General features: G+C 32.9%; 2 protein-coding genes across 2 annotated transcripts; one reads left to right on the top strand and one right to left on the bottom strand.

Moving 5' to 3' along the window:
• Positions 1-8390: 8390 nt before the first annotated feature.
• Positions 8391-10217, bottom strand: LOC142239620 (uncharacterized). The gene has a single exon (XM_075311413.1). It carries the CDS (start codon positions 10215-10217, stop codon positions 8391-8393), a length of 1827 nt encoding a protein of 608 aa, XP_075167528.1.
• A 10-nt stretch (positions 10218-10227) lies between these two features.
• On the top strand, positions 10228-21924 carry LOC142239619 (uncharacterized). The gene is made up of 4 exons (XM_075311412.1): positions 10228-10310; positions 10368-11912; positions 12089-12116; positions 21700-21924. Exons 1-4 carry the CDS (start codon positions 10228-10230, stop codon positions 21922-21924), a joined length of 1881 nt encoding a protein of 626 aa, XP_075167527.1.
• The last annotated feature ends 209 nt before the right edge of the window (positions 21925-22133 follow it).

The following is a 22133-nucleotide window of genomic DNA, read 5'->3' as shown; positions in this document are numbered from 1 at the left end:
GCAAAAATTTAGCCAAATTTTTCTATAGAAATAAAATTTTGACAAAATTTTCTATAGAAGAAAAATATTTTCTATAGATATATAAAGTTTGACAAAATTCTCTATAGAAATTAAATTTTGATCCAATTTTGACAAATCTTTCTATAGAAATAAAATTTTGACAAAATTTTCTTTAGAAATAAAATTTTGACAAAATGTTCTATAGAAATAAAAGTTTGACAAAATTTCCTATAGAAATAAAAGTTTGACAAAATTTTCGATAGACAAACTTTTTGATAGATATAAAATTTTAACAAAGTTTTGTATAGAACTAAAATTTTGACAAATTTTTGTATAGAAATAAATTTTTTACAAAAATTTCTATATAAATAAAATTTTGACAAAATAAGATTTTTTGTTTGATATTTTTTTTTTTTTGTAATTTTTTTCCAGTTTGTGGTATGTTATTGTTGGCTCGAGTGGCAATCGCATTTATACATCCTTTTATCTGCATTAATGTAGTTTGGGCTCGTTAACTAAAGGCATTAATTTATTTAACTTCATTTGCTTCTGCCATTGACAAAAATAATTTAACTTAATATGACATGTGCACAACCTTGTATGCCATCCATCATACGAATCGATGAAGCGTACATGTGCCAAATATGCTTGTTAGCAATGATCGATTAAAATTTTTTTTTAAGAAACTAGGTGCAAAGAGTAGATAAATTTTTAGCATTACCATGCAGTAAAGATCCACTAAATAAAATCTAGACAACACTGGTCCATATTAGATTTTACGACAAGTTTGGTAGTAACGGCATGTAAATACTGGACACAAATTATTAAGATACGATAATGAGGAAATATATTTATGATAATAATTTAGCATTCATACAAGAATACATATCGAGCTAATTGACACCTACATCCATTGATTTAATTGTAATTAATTGTATTTGTGTGATTGATTTATATCTGGCTGGAAACACACAACCACCATACAAAAATTGGTCCATATCGCTTCATAATTATATATAGGCCATATAAACCGATTCCCTGATTTGGTTTCAGAGCCTCTTGGGAAAGCAAATTTTATCCGATCCGGTTGAAATTTGGAACGTAATGTCATAATTTGGGAGCCACCGTGGTGCAATGGTTAGCATGCCCGCCTTCCAAGGTCGTGGGTTCGGTTCCTGCTTCGACCGAACACCAAAAAGTTTTTCAGCGGTGGATTATCCCACCTCAGTAATGCTGGTGACATTTCTGAGGGTTTCAAAGCTTCTCTAAGTGGTTTCACTGAAATGTAGAACACCGTTCGGACTCGGCTATAAAAAGGAGGTCCCTTTGCCATTGAGCTTAACATGGAATCGGGCAGCACTCAGTGATAAGAGAGAAGTTCACCACTGTAGTATCACAATGGACTGAATAATCTAAGTGAGCCTGATACATCGGGTTGCCCCATAACCTAACCTAACCTAACCTAATGTCATCATTTGGCTTTTACCCACCCTGCAAAAATTGGTTCATTTCGGCCCATAATTTCAACCTATCCGGTTGAAATTTGGTACGTGATGTCAACATATGGCCTTTAACAACCGTGTAAAAATTGGTCCATTTCGATCCATAGTTATATATAACATAAACCGATCTCCATATTTGGCGGAAGTGAAATTTTCATCCTATCCGGTTGAAATATGGCCTCTAATAATCATACAAAAATTTGTCGATATCGGTCCATAATTATATATAGCCCACATGTAAACCGATCCCCAGATTTGGCTTGCGGATCCTCTTGGAAGGCGCAAATGTCATCTGTTCCGGTTGAAATTTCGTACGTGGTGTTAGTATATGGTCTCTAACAACTATGCAAAAATTCGTCGATATCGGACCATAATTATATGTAGCCCCATATAAACCGATCCCCAGATTTAACCTACGGAACCTCTTGGAGGAACAAAATTCATCCGATTCGGTTGAAATTTGGTACATTGGCTAGTAATGACCGCTAACAACCATGCAAAATTTGGTCCATAACGGTCAAGAGTAATATATAGCCGATGCCAAATCACACAAAAATTGGTCAATATCGGTTCATAATCATGGTTGCTACTCGAGGCAAAAATAATCTACCAAAATTTATTTTTTTTTTTAATTTTATTTCAATTGAAAATGTTGTCAAAACTTTTTTTCTATAGAAAATTTTGCAAAACTTTTATTTCTATAGAACATTTTGTCGATATTTTGTTTCTATAGAAAATTTGGTAAAATTTTATTTCTATAGAAAATTTTGTAAAAAAATTTATTTCTATAGAAAATTTTGTTAAAATTTTATTTCTATACAAAATTTTGTCAAAATTTTATTTCTATACAAAATTTTGTCAAAATTTTATTTATATAGAAAATTTTGTCAAAATTGTATTTCCATACAAAATTTTGTCAAAATTTTATTTCTATAGAAAATTTTGTCAAAATTGTATTTCTATAGAAAATTTTGTCAAAATTTTATTTCTATAGAAAATTTTGTCAAAATTTTATTTCTATAGAAAATTTTGTCAAAATTTTATTTCTATAGAAAATTTTGTCAAAATTTTAATTTTATAAAAAAAATTGGCAAAACTTTATTTCTATAGAAAATTTTGTAAAAAATTTTACTTCTACAGAAAATTTTGTCAAAATTTTATTTATGTAGAAAATTTTGTCAACATTTTATTTCTGCAGAAAATTTTGTCAAAATTTTATTTCTATAGAAAATTTTGTCGAACTTTTATTTCTGCACAAAATTTTGTCCAAAATTTTATTTCTATAGAAAATTTTGTCAAAATTTTATTGCTATAGAAAATGTTGTCAAAATTTTATTTCTTAAGAAAATTTTGTCAAAATTTGATTTCTATAGAAAATTTTGTCAAAATTTTAGTTCTATACAAATTTTTTTTATTTCGTTAGAAAATGTTATCAAACTTTTATTTCTATAGAAAATTTTGTCAAACTTTTATTTTTATTTTTATTTATTTTTATTTATTTATTTATTTATTTGATAAACCAGCACAACAAGATTTATATCTTATAAGTGACAGTGCTAGTTTCAAGTTGTGATACAGAAAGTAATTTTGTGATAAGAAAATAAAAAATAAATATTAACAAATTAACAAAAAAATAATATAAAAAGATAAAAAATAAAAGTGTTTTATTTACGGAGAGTTCAAGAAATCATTTAATTTTATTTTGAAAGTGTTAGCATTGCTAATTGTTTGCAAATTCGATGGTAGAGAGTTCCACAGACGGATGCTGAATATGAAAAATTGTCGTTCCGATAAAAGAGTTTTTATTCTTTGGGGTATGATTTTCATTCCTCTATTTGATCTGGCGAAACGAATATGATTATACAGGTGTGCAGGCTCCTTAGTATATATTATTTTGTGAAGAAGCAGTAAGCATTTGCTTTTAATGAGATCTTCAAATGATAAGTTGAGAATGCTGTGCGCAAAAGAAGATATGCTGTCTCGACGACGTCTCTTATACACATACCGGGCAATATTGTTATAAGCAACATTTAATTTTGAGAAGTCTCTGCTGTCACAGTTACCAAATATTTCACATCCGTATAGCATGGTTGGTATTAAGTAAGTCTTTGCTAGCAGGAGTCGGATGTGTTGAGGTGTAGAAGATTGGACAGCCCACAGGTTTCTTAACATACCATATACTCGTCCAACAACACTCGATATATGGTTCGACCATGACAAATTGGAATTGAAAGTCACTCCCAGATTAGTAGATGTATGTACTCGGGGAATAATCGAACCATTGATTTGCAAGGTATGAAGAAAAGTTTCTTCTGAGATATGCCTTCTCGATATTACAAGAAACTTAGATTTCAATGGGTTCAGAATCAGTCCATTTTTACACGCCCAGTTATAAACATTAGTTAAATCAGTGTTAATATTTTCTATACATAGGTTTAGGTTTTCAGGTTCAGTACTGACGTACAGTTGAACATCATCTGCATACATTTGAGTTTTACAACTAACCAATACATCAGGGAGATCGTTAATGTACATCGTGAACAACAAAGGGCCCAGAATAGATCCCTGTGGTACACCTCTCGAGGTTTCGATTACATTCGAGTGCTTATCATTAAGAATAATCATCTGTGAACGAGAGTTTAGGTAAGATGTAACTAATTTGCAAGCATCATCAGAAAAATAAAACAGTTTCTTCAGTTGTGTTGCCAGAATTTTATGGTCCACAGTATTGAATGCTTTACTATGATCTAATAGTACAAGTATAGATATCATGCCTTCATCAAGTTTTATACGTATGTCCTCAGATACTTCCAATAACGTCGAAATGCAGCTTCGTTTTTTTCTAAAACCGGATTGTTTATCCGTGATGAGATTACAGCGATCCAAATATGCTGTTACTTGTTGGTTCATTAAGTATTCTAACATCTTGGATAAGTATGGTAGAATTGCAATTGGACGTAATTCGTTGTTGGATTTGGGAATTGGGATAATGTTTGCTAATTTCCATTCATGAGGAAAAACTGATTTCATGAGACAGGTATTAAACAAGTGTGTAACGTAAGGCAAGATGGTGGGAAGAATAATTTTTATAAAGGTGGGGTGTAACCCGTCAACACCTACAGCATTTGATGTTATTTGTGACGAGCTATTCAAAACCTCCACGTTATTTACACATCTAAATGAAAAACAAGATTCCATTTGAACAGTTTGTATATCGGCGTATACATTTTCAAGAGGTTGTGCGGTATTAATTTTGGCGAATTCCTCATTTAATTTGTTAATATCAATGTCAGATTTAATTTGGGAATCTTGTTCACCGATGCCAATACGACGAATCTCTTTCCATTTTGATTTAGTATCGAGCGCATTCTTAAACTTTTGACCGTAGAATGAAGTTTTAGCGGCACATATTGCTTTCACTACATCTTTTCTTGCATTCTTGTAAATATCATGCAAGTCTGGTGTTTTGAAAGATTTCCATCTTTTGTAAGCAGTATCTCTTGTGATAATCAGTCTCTTAATTCGATGGTTGAACCATGGTTGATTAGATTTGTTAGTGGTTTTGATCTTCTGTGGCACACAGTAATCAAAGATATTGTATAAATTATCTTGCAAGAATGATAGCTGTTCGTTAACATTTTCAACATAGTATATTTCTTTCCAATCGACAGATAGCAGACAATCTTGTAGAAGATTCATATCAATATTCCTCAGATCTCGATATTGTATTCTAGAGGGCTTAATTTCACAGTTGAGGTTATATGTTACAAAAATTAAGTCATGTTTTGAAAACGCAGGTGCGCTAAGTTGATCGTATAATAAGACCTTTGACAGTTGATTAGTGAAAATGACATCCAGTAAACTATTATTTGTTCGAGTGTAATGAGTTGGGATAGAGTTATTAACAGAAAAAAGACCAAGTGATTCCATTGCATCAGTTAACACGTTGTCACGAAGGATGTTGCTGTTGAAATCTCCGATTATCATTATATCGTTATAATCTAGAGATATGCGTTCAATTTCATTGAGAAGGAAGTTAAAGTCTACACGATTATTTGGTCTATAGGCACAGACAATGAGTGCCTTAGACCTGTATTCAGTTATCAGTTCAATGAAAATAAATTCAATTTCAGAGTCATATGCAGATTTAAGTTTCAGAGTATAGTTTATGCCATGTTTTATGAAAATTGCGACTCCACCTCCAAGTGATTTACGGTCAGAACGCATAAGAGAATACCCTGGTAAACCGTAGATAGTATCTAGAATTTCAGGATGAAACCAAGTCTCTGATACATAAATGACGTCCACCGCGGCACAAGTAAAAACGTTGCGAAATTCATCAATTTTGTTGTTGAGACTTTGGGCATTTATGTGGGCCACTTTAAGGCCATTTTCCTGTTTAGCCAAGACACTAAGCATGCAGGAAAGGTTGACTGTGGAACTTTGATATGTAGTATTAATCATTAGGCGAAACAAAAATAGCAATGCTAATTATATTGGCATAATATAAAACACCCGTTGGTACATATCTAACAGTTTTAAAATAAAAACTTAAATTAGTTTTGATTAAGTAAAAAAGAAAGCGTGTGCAATACATGTCGTTACTATATGCATATATAATCAGATCGGATTTAATGTGACATATTATCAGAGTTATTATTAATGTTGATAGATTGTTCATGCACTGAGGGATCCATCCGAAAAAAACAGCTAAGTTGATCGATATTATCAATTAAGATTGGTTGTTCAGTTTTAGAGCGCTTGACGTATATTAGGCCGCGGAAAGAGTATGCGGATACAAGTCTTTTTTCTTTTTTTAATTTTAATGCCTTTTTAAAGATCTTATAATTTGTGGTGGATTAGTTTTCGTTAATATAAAAGTTCTTCTCTGTCTCAAACCCAATGTGATTAAGTTTTAAGTTCGTTTTATTTGCGCGTTTAAACATTGCAATACTCTTGAGGACAAAGTTTTTATCATATGCGGATATTAGTTTTACCATTATTGTTGAGTCAACGTTGTTTGCATTTCTGAGTCTATGTATGGACTTTACTGATGGTATGGGAATATTTAAACAATTGCAAATATTACCAAATATTAGCATGAGGTTTTCTCCATTATAGGAGGGCACACCATTAATTCTTAAATCACATGCTACTTTAGAGTTTTCATCTTTTAATATTTGAGATTTTAAATCATTAATTTCACTTCTCATAGCATTATGTTGCTCAGCGTGTTGAGATTTTAAAAACTCTATTTCGTTTTTCAGAACTTCAATTTCGCTCGACACTATTTCAAGTTTGGTAACCCGTTCAGCTACACTCTTTATGTCTCTCATAAAAACATCCATTCTCTTATCGATTTCACTTAAGAGAGTTTCTGTTTGTTTCTCAAACCGTTTATCGATAAGTGATACAATACGTTGTGGTGAATCGTGTATAGCGCGACGTGGAGTTGCGTTAGTGTTGGTGGTATCAGAGAATGAGTTATGCTGTAACTCTCTGAGGCGTCTCGGCGCCAATAATAATTCACTCTCACTGTGTGGAGGTTCGGAGTAGACAACACTTTTATTCATTGTAATTGTTGTTGTGTAGTTCTTATTTATACCAAGAGCGAAAACGTATGGTTCTTGTTCTTATTCAATATTTGCTTTGATGTTTGTTTTATTTCTATTGAAGTTTCCAAATGAGTTTATTATATTTATAAATTTGTAATACACAGAGATGCCAAACTGACAGTTAAAACACTTGCAATAAAGTTTAGTTTACAGATATTTTATGATTTCAACTATGAGTTATATCTTTAATTGGAAATCTTATTAAAATTAGTTTTTGTTGGACCGACTGATAAACACGTCTAGTTTGCTCGACGAACTTTTATGGAAAATTTTGTCAAAATTTTATTTGCATAGAAAATTTTGTCAAACTTTTATTTGTACAGAAAATTTTATTGGTATAGAAAATTTATGAAGTACCTCTTAGTTGGAGAGAAATATTTTGCAAAATCTCCCAAAACGTCAAAAATTCAAAAGTTTTTTTCTATTGAAAATTTTTTTAAAATTTTATTTCTATAGAACATTTTGTCAAACTTTTATTTCTATAGAAAATTTTGTCAAACTTTTATTTCTATAGAAAATTTTGTCAAACTTGTATTTCTATAGAAACTTTTTGAAGTACCTCTTAGTTGGAAAGAAATATTTTTGCAAAATCTACCGATCCCCACATTTAAACTCCGAAACCTCTTGGAGGAACAAAGTTCATCCGATTCGGTTGAAATTTGGTTCATTGCGCTATAATATGGCCACTAACAACCATGCAAAAATTGGACCATGTCGATCTCTAGTTATATATAGCCGATTCCAAATCACACAAAAATTGGCCAATAACAGTTTATAATCATAGTTGCCACTCGAGCCAAAAATAATCTACCAAAATTTTATTTCTATAGAAAATTTTGTCAAAATTTTATTTCTATAGAAAATTTTATTTCTATAGAAAATTTTGTCAAAATTTTATTTCTATAGAAAATTTTGTCAAAATTTTATTTCTATAGAAAATTTTGTCAAAATTTTATTTCTTAAGAAAATTTTGTCATAATTTTATTTCTTGTGTAAATCAGTAACTAATCAAGCTCGAGGTCATTTCTTTGTTGTTTTTATAGTAATAATTTACTTTATTTTTTTCCTTTCCGATATTTCGCAATTACTTGAATTGCATCTTCATTGGGATGTACACTACAAAAATAGATAAATATTTAACCATGTAAATATCACAGAACAGATTAATGTAAAAGAAAATAATTTTAGTTTATAAGTACATGTAAACGATCACTCACATAAAAAGATGTTTACAACACAATTAACTTATTCTACAGTAGTTGCACTACTCTTGTCAAAAGTCTATATTGCACTGCTTTCTTCTATGTGTTTTTTGTGTTCGTTTCATGTTCTTTCTCTTCTCTATGAGTTGTCTATAGCTTTTAGCATTTCCTTCGATGTCGGCTTTGTAGTTGATTCTCTTTTCAGAAGGTGTATTTATGATATGTAGCATCTCTTGTGTGAATCTCTTGTTGTAGTTTGACTCTCTGGCTAAGATGCGTACATTATCAAAGTTGGGGATGTGTTTTTGTGTTGCACAGTGGTTTGCTAGTGCAGTGTTTTGTATTATGTTATTTCCTCTTAATTTGTAGTCCGATTTATGTCCAGCGATCCTCGTTTTTAGTTTGTTGCCAGTTGTTCCCACGTATACTTTTTCACATGATTGTTGATCATTGCCATCGCATTTAATTTCGTATACCAGGTTGTGCTTTTCCATGTTTGGCAATTTGGTTTTTGGATTTGTAAATAATTCTTTTAACGTGTTGTTTGTTTTGTGTGCAATAGTGAACTTCTCTTTGTCAAATATGTTTGAATTTTCTATTCTCTCTGAAACATTAGGAATGTATGTCAATGATTTGTATGATTTTGTTTTCGTCTGGTGTTCGTCAAATTCTTTATTATTCTTTTTTGAATTTATTAAATTATTCGCTAAATACTTGGGAAAGTTATTTTTGGCTAGTATCTGTTTTATCCTCTCTTTATTTTTTGCGTGGAATTCCTTATCACTGATAGTTAAAACTCTATGTATTAAATTATTGGCCGTATTTATTATTATTCTTTTTGGGTGTTTTGAATAGAAATTTATAATTCTGCCAGATGCTGTAGGTTTTTGATACCAGTCTAGGTTAAGTTTTCCATTCTTTCTTATAACCAATGTATCCAAATAAGGCAACTGTCCGTTATCTTCTTCTTCTACCGTGAATTTTATATTCGAATGGAAATTATTGAGGGTATTTAGCATATTCATAATCGCATTTTTGTGAGTTACTGCGAACAAGTCATCTACGTATTTCAGTAATATTTTCGGTTTTGTTGTTAGTTTGTTTTCACAATCCATCAACAACTTTTCCATTACTATATCCGCCACAATCGGCGATGCTGGTGATCCCATTGGCAGACCTTTCTTCTGTTTATAGATCTTTTCCTCGAATTGGAAATATCTATTCTCCATTATGCAGAATTTTAATATTCTAAGAAATGTATTCTGTGTCATCTTTGTGAATTCTTTAATTTCATCCCATCTTTGTTCAATGATAGTCAATGCTAATTCCACTGGGATGCTAGGGAATAAGGATATTACGTCAAAGGATACAATTTTCTCGTCCTCTTCGGTCGTCAAATCTTTTATCTTATTCCTAAATTGCACTGAATCCCTTATGTTGTATTTCGAGTTCTGAATAATATTCTTTAGAATATTAACAACGAATTTACACAGTTGACTAGATGGGGCATTAATGGAGGAACAAATTGGTCTTAGGGGGTATCCTTCTTTATGTATCTTAGGGAGACCATAGATTCTAGGAGCTATTGCAACATCATTCCTTAGTTTTTTCCTTTCGAAAGACGTGATAACTCCATTTTTGAATAATTCTTCAACAATATCATTATTTTTCTTTTGTAATTTGCTTGTTGGATCTTTCGTCAATCTCTGGTATGTCATCATGTCTCCGAGAATATTCATCATCCGTTCTTTATATTCCGATTTTTCAATAGCAACTGTCACATTCCCTTTATCCGCATTAGTTATCATTATATTATTATTCTTCTTAAGAAATTGTTTTGTCTGATCCACTGTGCGTTGAATGTATTTATCTCTACTACTCATGTATGTTTTGTTCATGTGGTTATCTATGGTAGTTGTGAAGTTTGTTCTTGCTATTTCTTGCTCCTCTTTCTCCAAGATGGTCTGTATTAGTTCTTCTCCATCTGCGATGTAATTGATTAAAGGAAATTCCTCTTTCGTTGTTGGTAGTCCAAATTTCTCCCCAAGTGAGAGAAGCCACTTAACATCGTCAGGAAAGTTAAGGAATGATGTTGCAATAGCTCCTAGAATCTATGGTCTCCCTAAGATACATAAAGAAGGATACCCCCTAAGACCAATTTGTTCCTCCATTAATGCCCCATCTAGTCAACTGTGTAAATTCGTTGTTAATATTCTAAAGAATATTATTCAGAACTCGAAATACAACATAAGGGATTCAGTGCAATTTAGGAATAAGATAAAAGATTTGACGACCGAAGAGGACGAGAAAATTGTATCCTTTGACGTAATATCCTTATTCCCTAGCATCCCAGTGGAATTAGCATTGACTATCATTGAACAAAGATGGGATGAAATTAAAGAATTCACAAAGATGACACAGAATACATTTCTTAGAATATTAAAATTCTGCATAATGGAGAATAGATATTTCCAATTCGAGGAAAAGATCTATAAACAGAAGAAAGGTCTGCCAATGGGATCACCAGCATCGCCGATTGTGGCGGATATAGTAATGGAAAAGTTGTTGATGGATTGTGAAAACAAACTAACAACAAAACCGAAAATATTACTGAAATACGTAGATGACTTGTTCGCAGTAACTCACAAAAATGCGATTATGAATATGCTAAATACCCTCAATAATTTCCATTCGAATATAAAATTCACGGTAGAAGAAGAAGATAACGGACAGTTGCCTTATTTGGATACATTGGTTATAAGAAAGAATGGAAAACTTAACCTAGACTGGTATCAAAAACCTACAGCATCTGGCAGAATTATAAATTTCTATTCAAAACACCCAAAAAGAATAATAATAAATACGGCCAATAATTTAATACATAGAGTTTTAACTATCAGTGATAAGGAATTCCACGCAAAAAATAAAGAGAGGATAAAACAGATACTAGCCAAAAATAACTTTCCCAAGTATTTAGCGAATAATTTAATAAATTCAAAAAAGAATAATAAAGAATTTGACGAACACCAGACGAAAACAAAATCATACAAATCATTGACATACATTCCTAATGTTTCAGAGAGAATAGAAAATTCAAACATATTTGACAAAGAGAAGTTCACTATTGCACACAAAACAAACAACACGTTAAAAGAATTATTTACAAATCCAAAAACCAAATTGCCAAACATGGAAAAGCACAACCTGGTATACGAAATTAAATGCGATGGCAATGATCAACAATCATGTGAAAAAGTATACGTGGGAACAACTGGCAACAAACTAAAAACGAGGATCGCTGGACATAAATCGGACTACAAATTAAGAGGAAATAACATAATACAAAAAACTGCACTAGCAAACCACTGTGCAACACAAAAACACATCCCCAACTTTGATAATGTACGCATCTTAGCCAGAGAGTCAAACTACAACAAGAGATTCACACAAGAGATGCTACATATCATAAATACACCTTCTGAAAAGAGAATCAACTACAAAGCCGACATCGAAGGAAATGCTAAAAGCTATAGACAACTCATAGAGAAGAGAAAGAACATGAAACGAACACAAAAAACACATAGAAGAAAGCAGTGCAATATAGACTTTTGACAAGAGTAGTGCAACTACTGTAGAATAAGTTAATTGTGTTGTAAACATCTTTTTATGTGAGTGATCGTTTACATGTACTTATAAACTAAAATTATTTTCTTTTACATTAATCTGTTCTGTGATATTTACATGGTTAAATATTTATCTATTTTTGTAGTGTACATCCCAATGAAGATGCAATTCAAGTAATTGCGAAATATCGGAAAGGAAAAAAAATAAAGTAAATTATTACTATAAAAACAACAAAGAAATGACCTCGAGCTTGATTAGTTACTGATTTACACAAGACAATTAAAAAGGTCGAATAAAATAAAGAAAACAAATAATTTTATTTCTGTAGAAAATTTTTTTAACATGTTATTTCTATACAACATTTTTTCACAATTTTATTTCTATACAAAATTTTGTCAACATTTTATTTCTATGGAAAATTTTGTCAAACTTTTATTTCTAAAGAACATTTTGTCGATATTTTGTGTCTATAGAAAATTTGGTAAAATTTTATTTCTATAGAAAATTTTGTAAAAAAATTTATTTCTATAGAAAATTTTGTTAAAATTTTATTTCTATACAAAATGTTGTCAAAATTTTATTTCTAACAAAATTTTGTCAACATTTTATTTATAAAGAAAATTTTGTCACAATTTTATTTATATAGATAATTTTGTCAAAATGTTATTTCTATAGAAAAGTTTGTTAAAAATTGTATTTCTATAGAAAATTTTGTCAAACTTTTTTCCACAGAAAATTTTGTCAAAATTTTATTTCTATAGAAAATTTTATTTCTTAAGAAAATTTTGTCATAATTTTATTTCTGTAGAAAATTTTGTTAAAATGTTATTTCTATACAACATTTTTTCACAATTTTATTTCTATACAAAATTTTGTCAACATTTTATTTCTATAGAAAATTTTGTCAAAATTTTATTTCTATACAAAATTTTGTCAAAGTTTTATTTTTATGGAAAATTTTGTCAAAATTGTATTTGTATAGACAGACAATTTTGTCAAAATTTTATTTCTATAGAACATTTTGTCAAACTTTTGTTTCTATAGAGAATTTGGTCAAACTTTTATTTCTATAGAAAATTTTATTTGTATAGAAACTTTTGTCAAACTTGTATTTCTATCGAAATTTTATGAAGTACCTCTTAGTTGGATAGACATATTTTTGCAAAATCTACCGATCCCCAGATTTAAACTCCGAAACCTCTTGGAGGAACAAAGTTCATCCGATTCAGTTGAAATTTGGTTCATTGCACTATAATATGGCTGCTAACAACCATGCAAAAATTGGTCCATATCGGTCTCTAGTTATATATAGCCGATCCCAAATCAATAAAATCCAAAAATAATCTACCAAAATTTTATTCCTATAGAAAATATTGTCAAAATTGTAGTATTATAGAAATTGTTGGCAAAATTTTATTACTATAGAAAATTTTGTAAACATTTTATTTCTATAGAAATTAAGCTGATGGCCTTAGTAGCCAATGCTTTGTCCCTTTTTTATCTTGTTTTCGCTATAATTCTAAAATAAACAATAAATAAATAAATTATATCTATAGAAAATTTTGTCAAAATTTTAGTTCTATAGAAAATTTTGCCAAATTTTATTGCTATACAAAATTTTGTCAAGATTTTATTTCTATAGAAAATTTTGTCATAATTTTATTTCTATATAAAATTTTGTCAAACTGAATTATATACGTATTTAATCGGCCTTTTTGTTTAATATATACCCCGTATGGACTAACTTACAATTAAGAAGACGGTGTTAAGAACTGTTAAGATACCTTGTCATCGGCAAGTGTTACCGCAACCCAAGTAATTCGATTGTGGATGAGAGTCTTTAGTAGAAGTTTCTACGTAATCCATGGTGGAGGGTACATAAAATTTGGCCTGGCCGAACTTACGGCCGCATATACTTGATTTTTTTTCTTATTTGAAATATTCGGTTAAGATTTTTAATCCTATTTCCTTATGTCTAATGGTAGTACATATTAAAAAATGTCACTTAAATTATTCAACTCATTCAAAACTTTAATTTATTTATTTTAATAAAATAAATTGAAATAATTTATTATTTTTAAAAAATTAAATAAAAACCTTGACAACCTACTCGCTTTACGTCACCTAACTGATGACCGGTATACATACTTCTGAACGATGAAAAAAACCTGAATTAATTTTAATTTTTTGATAACTGTTCTAAAATACTTGCTACATACCCGAAATATTTCTTTTTTAATAATTAGAAAATATGAATCCCTAATTAATAAACAGCAGCATTTGTTAAAACAAATAAAACAAGAGACATATTTTATACATTTAATGAAGTAGTTCCCCAACCTGTATGACATTTATGAAGAACCAGCTTCATGATTTTTTTCTCAAGCCATTATAGCGTTGTATTACCAAAAAAAATACAATAGCGTTTATCAAAATTATAGCCTAAGTTATATAATTTTGAGGAAATTTAAAGCATTCTGCTAAATTTTATAATACTAATTTATAACTCTTCTGAATTATGACAACGAATTACTTACTCAATTCAGCTAATGGACATACTTAAGGAGTGTTTCAGGATTTTGTGCCATAAATTTTTGCATTCTTACCTAAGGTTAACATGCACAATCGTATGAATAGTAAAACAAAACCGGTCATTTGGTGTTAAGTGAAATCGACATTTTAGAGTTAAGAAAAAGTTATAAATTAACAGAACACGAGACTTGATTTTCTATATTTAAAGGCAATAACTGAAACCGGGTTTACAATAAAATAATAGCAACAATTAAGTGAAAAGAAGCTGATTTGTTCTCCCCCGCCGCCATACATGTAGCGCCATGAAATGTTTTATACCAAAACTCTGATCACATAACCAATCAGCATCATCATAAAAGCCCAATATTTGTAACGACTTTCACAATTCAATATCCATTCATTCCAAAAAGATACCAAAATAAGCTTAAACGAAACGAAAATGACAACGCGAATATTTAAATATGCAGCAACGAAAGCAAAATACTCAAAAAAAGACAAAATAAAATAAAATAAACAAACAAAATAAAATAAAATAAAAACGTTTTAAAAACAAGCGACCCTAAAACCATTATTTAGGAGACCCAACACAATTCTCTCCCCACTGCCATATTTTCATTTTTCACAATTTTAAATAAATAACAAGTATATACGGCCGTAAGTTCGGCCAGGCCGAAGCTTATGTACCCTCCATCATGGATTGCGTAGAAACTTCATCTAAACACTGCCATCCACAATCGAATTACTTAAGTTGCGGTAACGCTCGCCGATGGCAAGGTATCTTAAAACCTCCTAACACCATCTTCTAAATTGTATGTAAGTCCATACGTGGTATATATTACCACCCAACCCAAACCAAAAAAGATCGATCCAATACGTATATAATTCAGTTTGACAAAGTAGACATAAAATTTTGACAAAATTTTCTACAGAAATAAAATTTTAACAAAATTTTCTATAGAAATAAAATTTTCGCAAAATGTTCTATAGAAATAAAAATTTTGACAAAATTTTCTATAGAAAGAAAATTTTGACAAAAATTTCTACAGAAATAAAATTTCAACAAAATTTTCTATAGAAATAAAATCTTGGTAGATTATTTTTGGCTCGAGTGGCAACCATGATTATGAACCGAATAAAATTTTAACAAAATTTTCTCTAGAAATAAAATTTTGAAAAAATTTTCTATAGAAATAAAATTTTGACAAAATTTTCTATAGAAATAAAATTTTGGTAGATTATTTTTGGCTCTAGTGGCAGCCATGATTATGAACCGATATGGACCAATTTTTGTGTGATTGGACCAATTTTGGTATGGTTGTTAGCGACCATATACTAACACCACGTGCCTAATTTGAACCAGATCGGATGAATTTTGTTCCTCCAAGAGGCTCCGGAGGTCAAATCTGGAGAATGTTTTATATGGGGGCTATATATAATTATGGACCGATATGGACCAATTCTGGCACGGTTGTTAAAGATCGTATACTAACACCATGTTCCAAATTACAACCGGATTGGATGAAATTTGCTTCTCTTGGAGACTTCGCAAGCCAAATCGGGGGATCGGTTTATATGGGGGCTACATATAATTATGAACCGATGTGGACCAATTTTTGTATGGTTGTTAGAGACCATATACCAATATCATGTACCAAATTTCAGGCGGATCGGATGAAATTTGCTACTCTTTGAGGCTCCGCAACCCAAATCTGGGGATCGGTTTATATGGGGGCTATATATAATTATGGACCGATGTGAACCAATTTTAGCATGATTGTAAGAGACCATATACCAACACCATGTACCAAATTTCAGCCGGATCGGATGAAATATGCTTCTCTTAGAGGCTCCACAAGCCAAATCTGGGGATCGGTTTATATGGGGGCTATATATAATTAAGGACCGATATGGACCAATTTTTGCATGGTTGTTAAAGACCATATACCAACATCATGTACCAAATTTCAGCCGGATCGGATGAGATTTTCTTCTCTTTGAGGCTCCGCAAGCCAAATCTGGGGATCGGTTTATATGGGGGCTATATATAATTATGGACCGATGTGAACCAATTTTTGCATGGTTGTTAGAGACCATATACCATCACCATGTACCAAATTTCAGCCGGATCGGATGAAATTTTCTTCTCTTTTAGGCTCCTCAATCCAAATCTGGGGATCGGTTTATATGGGGGCTATATATAATTATGGACCGATGTGGACCAATTTTTGCATGGTTGTTAGAGACCATATACCATCACCATATATCAAATTTCAGCCGGATCGGATGAAATATGCTTCTGTTAGAGGCTCCACAAGCCAAATCTGACGGTCCCTTTATATGGGGGCTATACGTAAAAGTGGACCGATATGGCCCATTTTCAATACCATCCGACCTACATCAATAACAACTACTTGTGCCAAGTTTCAAGTCGATAGCTTGTTTCGTTCGGAAGTTAGCGTGATTTCAACAGACGGGCGGACGGACGGACATGCTTAGATCGACTCAGAATTTCACCACGACCCAGAATATATATACTTTATGGGGTCTTAGAGCAATATTTCGATGTGTTACAAACGGAATGACAAAGTTAATATACCCCCATCCTATGATGGAGGGTATAAAAAGAAACAAAATTGAATTGGGACTAACACGACTGTTGTTGAACTCTACAATTGTCCATAATTGGCATTTGCATTGTATTAATAAAAATATGTAAAATTATCCAGTTATATCGCAGATCAAAAAATTTAAAAATTCGTAAAATCGATAAGTCGATTTTTCAAATTTCCAAAAAAAAATCAAAATTCGTAAAATCGATAGTTCGATTTTTCTTAATTTTGAAAAAGTCGAAAAGTCAACATTTTCCAATTTAGAACAAGTATATATGGCCGTAAGTTCGGCCAGGCCGAATCTTATGTACCCTCCACCATGGATTGCGTAGAAACTTCTACGAAAGACTGTCATCCACAATCAAATTACTTGGGTTGTGGTATCTTAAATCGTTTTCTAAATTGTGAGTTAGTCCATACGTAGTATATATTAGACAAAAGAGGTATGTGTAGGTAAGTCTACAAATAATTACGAATCGATATGGACTTTTGCACGTAGGGAGCCAGAATTGAAATATGGGGTTCGCTTATATGGGGGCTATAAACAATTATAAACTTGACAAATTTTTGTGTGATTGGGGATCGATTTATCTGAGGGCTATATATAACTATAGACCGATATGGACCTCGTTAGGCATGGTTGTTAACGGCCATATACTAGCACAATGTACCAAATTTCAACTGACTCGCATGAAATTTCCTCCTCCAAGAGGCTTCAAAACCAAATCTCGGGATCGGTTTATATGGGTCTATATATGATTATGGACTTATATGGACCACTTTTGACATGGTTGGTAAATATGATATACTACCACCACGTACCAAATTTCAACTAGATCGGATGAATTTTGCTTCTCCAAAAGGCACCGGAAGTCAAATCTGGGGATCGGTTTATATGGGGGCTATATATAATTATGGACTGATATGAACCAATTCATGCATGGTTGTTGGATACCATATACTAACACCACGTACCAAATTTCAACCGGATCGGATGAATTTTGCTCCTCCAAGAGCTCCGGAGGTCAAATCTGGGGATCGGTTTAAATGGGGGCTACATATAATTATGGACCGATATGGACCACTTTTTGCATGATTGTACGACACCATATACTAACACCACGTACCAAATTTCAACCGGATCGGGTGAATTTTGCTGTTCCAAGGGGCTTCGGAGCTCAAATCTGGGGATCAATTTATATGGGGGCTCTTTATAATTATGGACCGATGTGGACCAATTTTTGCATGGTTGTTAGAGACCATATACTAACACCATGTACCAAATTTCAACCGGATCGGATGAATTATGCTCCTCCAAGAGGCTCCAAAACCAAATCTCGCGATCGATTTATATGGGGGCTATATATGATTATGGACTGATATGGACCACTTTAGGCATGGTTGTTAAATATGATATACTACCACCACGTACCAAATTTCAACCAGATCGGATGAATTTTGCTTCTCCAAAAGGCACCGGAGGTTAAATTTGGGGATCGGTTTAAATGGGGGCTACATATAATTATGGACCGATATGGACCACTTTTTGCATGATTGTTAGACACCATATACTAACACCATGTACCAAATTTCAACGGGATCGGGTGAATTTTGCTCTTCCAAGGGGCTCCGGAGATCAAATCTGGGGATCGGTTTAAATGGGGGCTACATATAATTATGGACCGATATGGACCACTTTTTGCATGATTGCTAGACACCATATACTAACACCACGTACCAAATTTCAACCAAATCGGATGAATTTTTCTCCTCCAAGAGCTCCGGAGGTCAAATCGGGGGATCGGTTTAAATGGGGGCTACATATAATTATGGACCGATATGGACCACTTTGTGCATGATTGTTAGACACCATATACTAACACCACGTAACTTTCAACCGGATCGGGTGAATTTTGCTCTTATAAAAGGCACTGGAGGTCAAATCTAGGGATCGGTTTATATGGGGGCTATATATAATTATGGACCGATGTGGACCAATTATTGCATGGTTGTTAAAGACCATATACTAACACCATGTGCCAGATTTCAACCGAATCGGATGAATAGTGCTCCTCCAAGAGGCTCCGCAAGCCAAATCTGAGCGTCGGTTTATATGGGGGCTATACGTAAAAGTGGTCCGATATGGCCTATTTGCAATACCATCCAACCTATATCAATAACAACTGCTTGTGCCAAGTGTCAAGTCGATAGCTTGTTTCGTTCGGAAGTTAGCGTGATTTCAACAGACGGACGGACGGACATGCTTAGATCGACTCAGAATTTCACCACGACCCAGAATATATATACTTTACTAGCGTAACCCGGCCCGCTTCGCTGCGCCTTCCGAAGCGTATTTGGAGGAACATTTTGCGTTAACTTAGTCAACTATATCCTTCGTGCTGAAAACAAATTCGAAAAGATTTGAATTCTTTTAAACAAATCGGACTACTTGATTTTTCGTTTATTGGTACAAATACGGCGGGAGAGGGTGTACCCTTTCCTCCAAATTTTTTTAATAATGTTCTGTATTCAAGTAGTTGGACAATCTTCTATATTTCTTGTGAATTTTAAGTGTGGTTTGTCAACAAATCTGAAAATTAAGCACTATATTATCCAATAAATCGGAAAAAGCAAACGTAGTAAAAAATTTTACCACATTAACATTTGCTAAAATGTTGGAAAATGATGTACCCTCTACGTTGGCTACCAATTTCATGTACATTTAAGTTCTTTACTAAAAAGAAGTCTGGCAGAAGCCTGTGCAAAAATCATAAAATTATGTACCGAGTTCCCATTTATGGACAACCCTCTACTTTCAATTTAAGAAAAAAAAAACGGACAAAAGGGCACCCTCTCCCCACCTTCGCACCACTCCGACCTGATATCGGACTATCACGTACCCTATATTAATTTCGCAACTACTCAATGGTCCCTATAAATTCTATCGAAGTAAATCGACAAAGTTTATTTCAATTTTCCCCTTCCCCAACCAGATATCGAAAAATCATATACCTACTAATCATCAATCATGTATACATTTAATCACCTCCTCCCACGTTCCCTGTAAATTTCAAGTAGATCGGCGATGTTTAAATTTTGCTCTATTGTTTTAAAGGGACGTCACTTTCCCCGATACAATATCGACAAACACCGTAGTGAATAGCACCCCTAACCTTCCCAGAAAATTCTTAAAACTTTCCTTCAAGTGTGGGGCAAGGAAGGTTGCCTCTTCGTTCATAACGTTCCCCACTGCTTTTGTAAATTTCAAGAAAACTTAATTTTTTTGCAGTTTTAGAGGAGGACCTCCTCCCCGACCAAATATCGAAAAGTGATGTAGCGTATCTTTTGTAAACGTCCCAGAAAATGTCAAACAAATTATAAGCCTAAAGGGGCGGCCTCTCTTCCGTCCAAATATCACAAAATCAGGTATCAACTATTAATATCGTAACCTCTCCCCAGTCCTCAAGTAACTCGGTAAAGTTTAATTGTTTCTCTGTATGTACTTAAGAGAAGCGGATGTCTCCCTATGCCCTTTTATTTTTATTAAAAAATCAGGAACCTGGTATAAATTTCATAACCCGTTTTTTCCGTAAAATTTCAGTCGGGGGAGTTTAGTTTTGTTTGTACTTTCAAAAAAAAAAAAAAAAACAAAAAAAATCGGCAAAGGGGAGGTAACCCTCCCCGACCAAATACCGAAAAATAATGTAGCGGATTTTTGTCTAGATGCCAACCCCAACATTCAATGAAAATTTCAAGCAAATCGCATAATTTTGTTTCAAAAAGTAGGGCAAGGGGGAGGTCCCCCTCCCCATCCACATATGAAATCATCAGGTACCCCATATTAATTACATAACCTCACCACATGTTTTCTGTAAATCTCAGATAATTTAGAGAATTTTAGTTTTTTCACAGTACTTTAAAAAAGTCGAACAAAGGGGAGGCCCCCCTCCGCCGCCAAATATCGAAATAAAAAGTAGCGGATCTTTGTCTAGATGCCAACCCCAATCTTCAATGAAAATTTCAAGCAAATCGGTCAACTTTGGTCTAATTTTCAAAAAGTCGGACAAAGGGGAGGTTCCTCTCCGCGACCATATGTCAAAAAATGAGGTACCCTATTTTCAGCACATGAGTGCCCCCCACGATCTCTGAAAGTTTCAAGTAAATCGGTTCAGCCGTTTTCGCGCCAACCCGGAACATACAAATAAACAAACAAACAAACAAACAAACATAATTTGAATTTTATATATATAGATGGGGTCTTAGAGCAATATTTCGATGTGTTACAAACGGAATTACAAAGTTAATATACCCCCATCCTATGGTGGAGGGTATAAAAAAGTGGAAAAGTTAAAACGTCCTTCTTTCCAAATTTTAGACCATTGTGATACCACAAATGGTGAACTTTTCTCTTACTAATGGATGCTGCCTAATTTTATGTTAAACTCAATGACAAGGCACCTCAGTTTTATAGCTAAGTCTGAACGAAGTTTGACATTGCGGTGGAACCTCTAGGAGAAGCTTTGAAATCCTGAATTCGACGATACCGGCTAAAAACCTATCCCCCTCCCATCCGGGTATGATAACCACCTCGTAACCGCTCTCGCACTACTTCGAGGTGCGACAGTCGTCGTGTTCATGTCAAATTTTTTCCTGCGGAGAACGTGTTCTAAAAAAACGCCTTATAGCCTTGCAGTTCCTCTCATCTTGTACTATCTTCTGGACTATATTTCTCGGAGAGACATGTCAAATTTCATCGTCAAGGTCTGGCCGCCGATCTTCCCACCGGCTACATCTACAGAATTTATGCTCGAAATCATCCGTGATCTCTTCATCTTCGTAAATACAGTTTTCTGAACTGCATTTCCCCGTACGTTGCAGATACTTTCAAAACTAACCGTGACCAAGGATCATCCGAGTCATGTAGTACGTCACTTCCACATATCCTCTCTCTCGCCATAATTGTATATCGGGTGGCCGCCTATCTTCCCACCGGCTACATCTAAAGAAATTATGCTTGAAATCATACGTGATCTCTTCATCTTCGTAAAT

This window comes from Haematobia irritans, chromosome 5 (assembly GCF_050003625.1).
Source record: "Haematobia irritans isolate KBUSLIRL chromosome 5, ASM5000362v1, whole genome shotgun sequence".
Lineage (NCBI taxonomy): Eukaryota > Metazoa > Arthropoda > Insecta > Diptera > Muscidae > Haematobia > Haematobia irritans.
The sequence above is the reverse complement of the archived record's forward strand: the minus strand, read 5'-3'. Positions and strand labels throughout refer to the sequence as shown.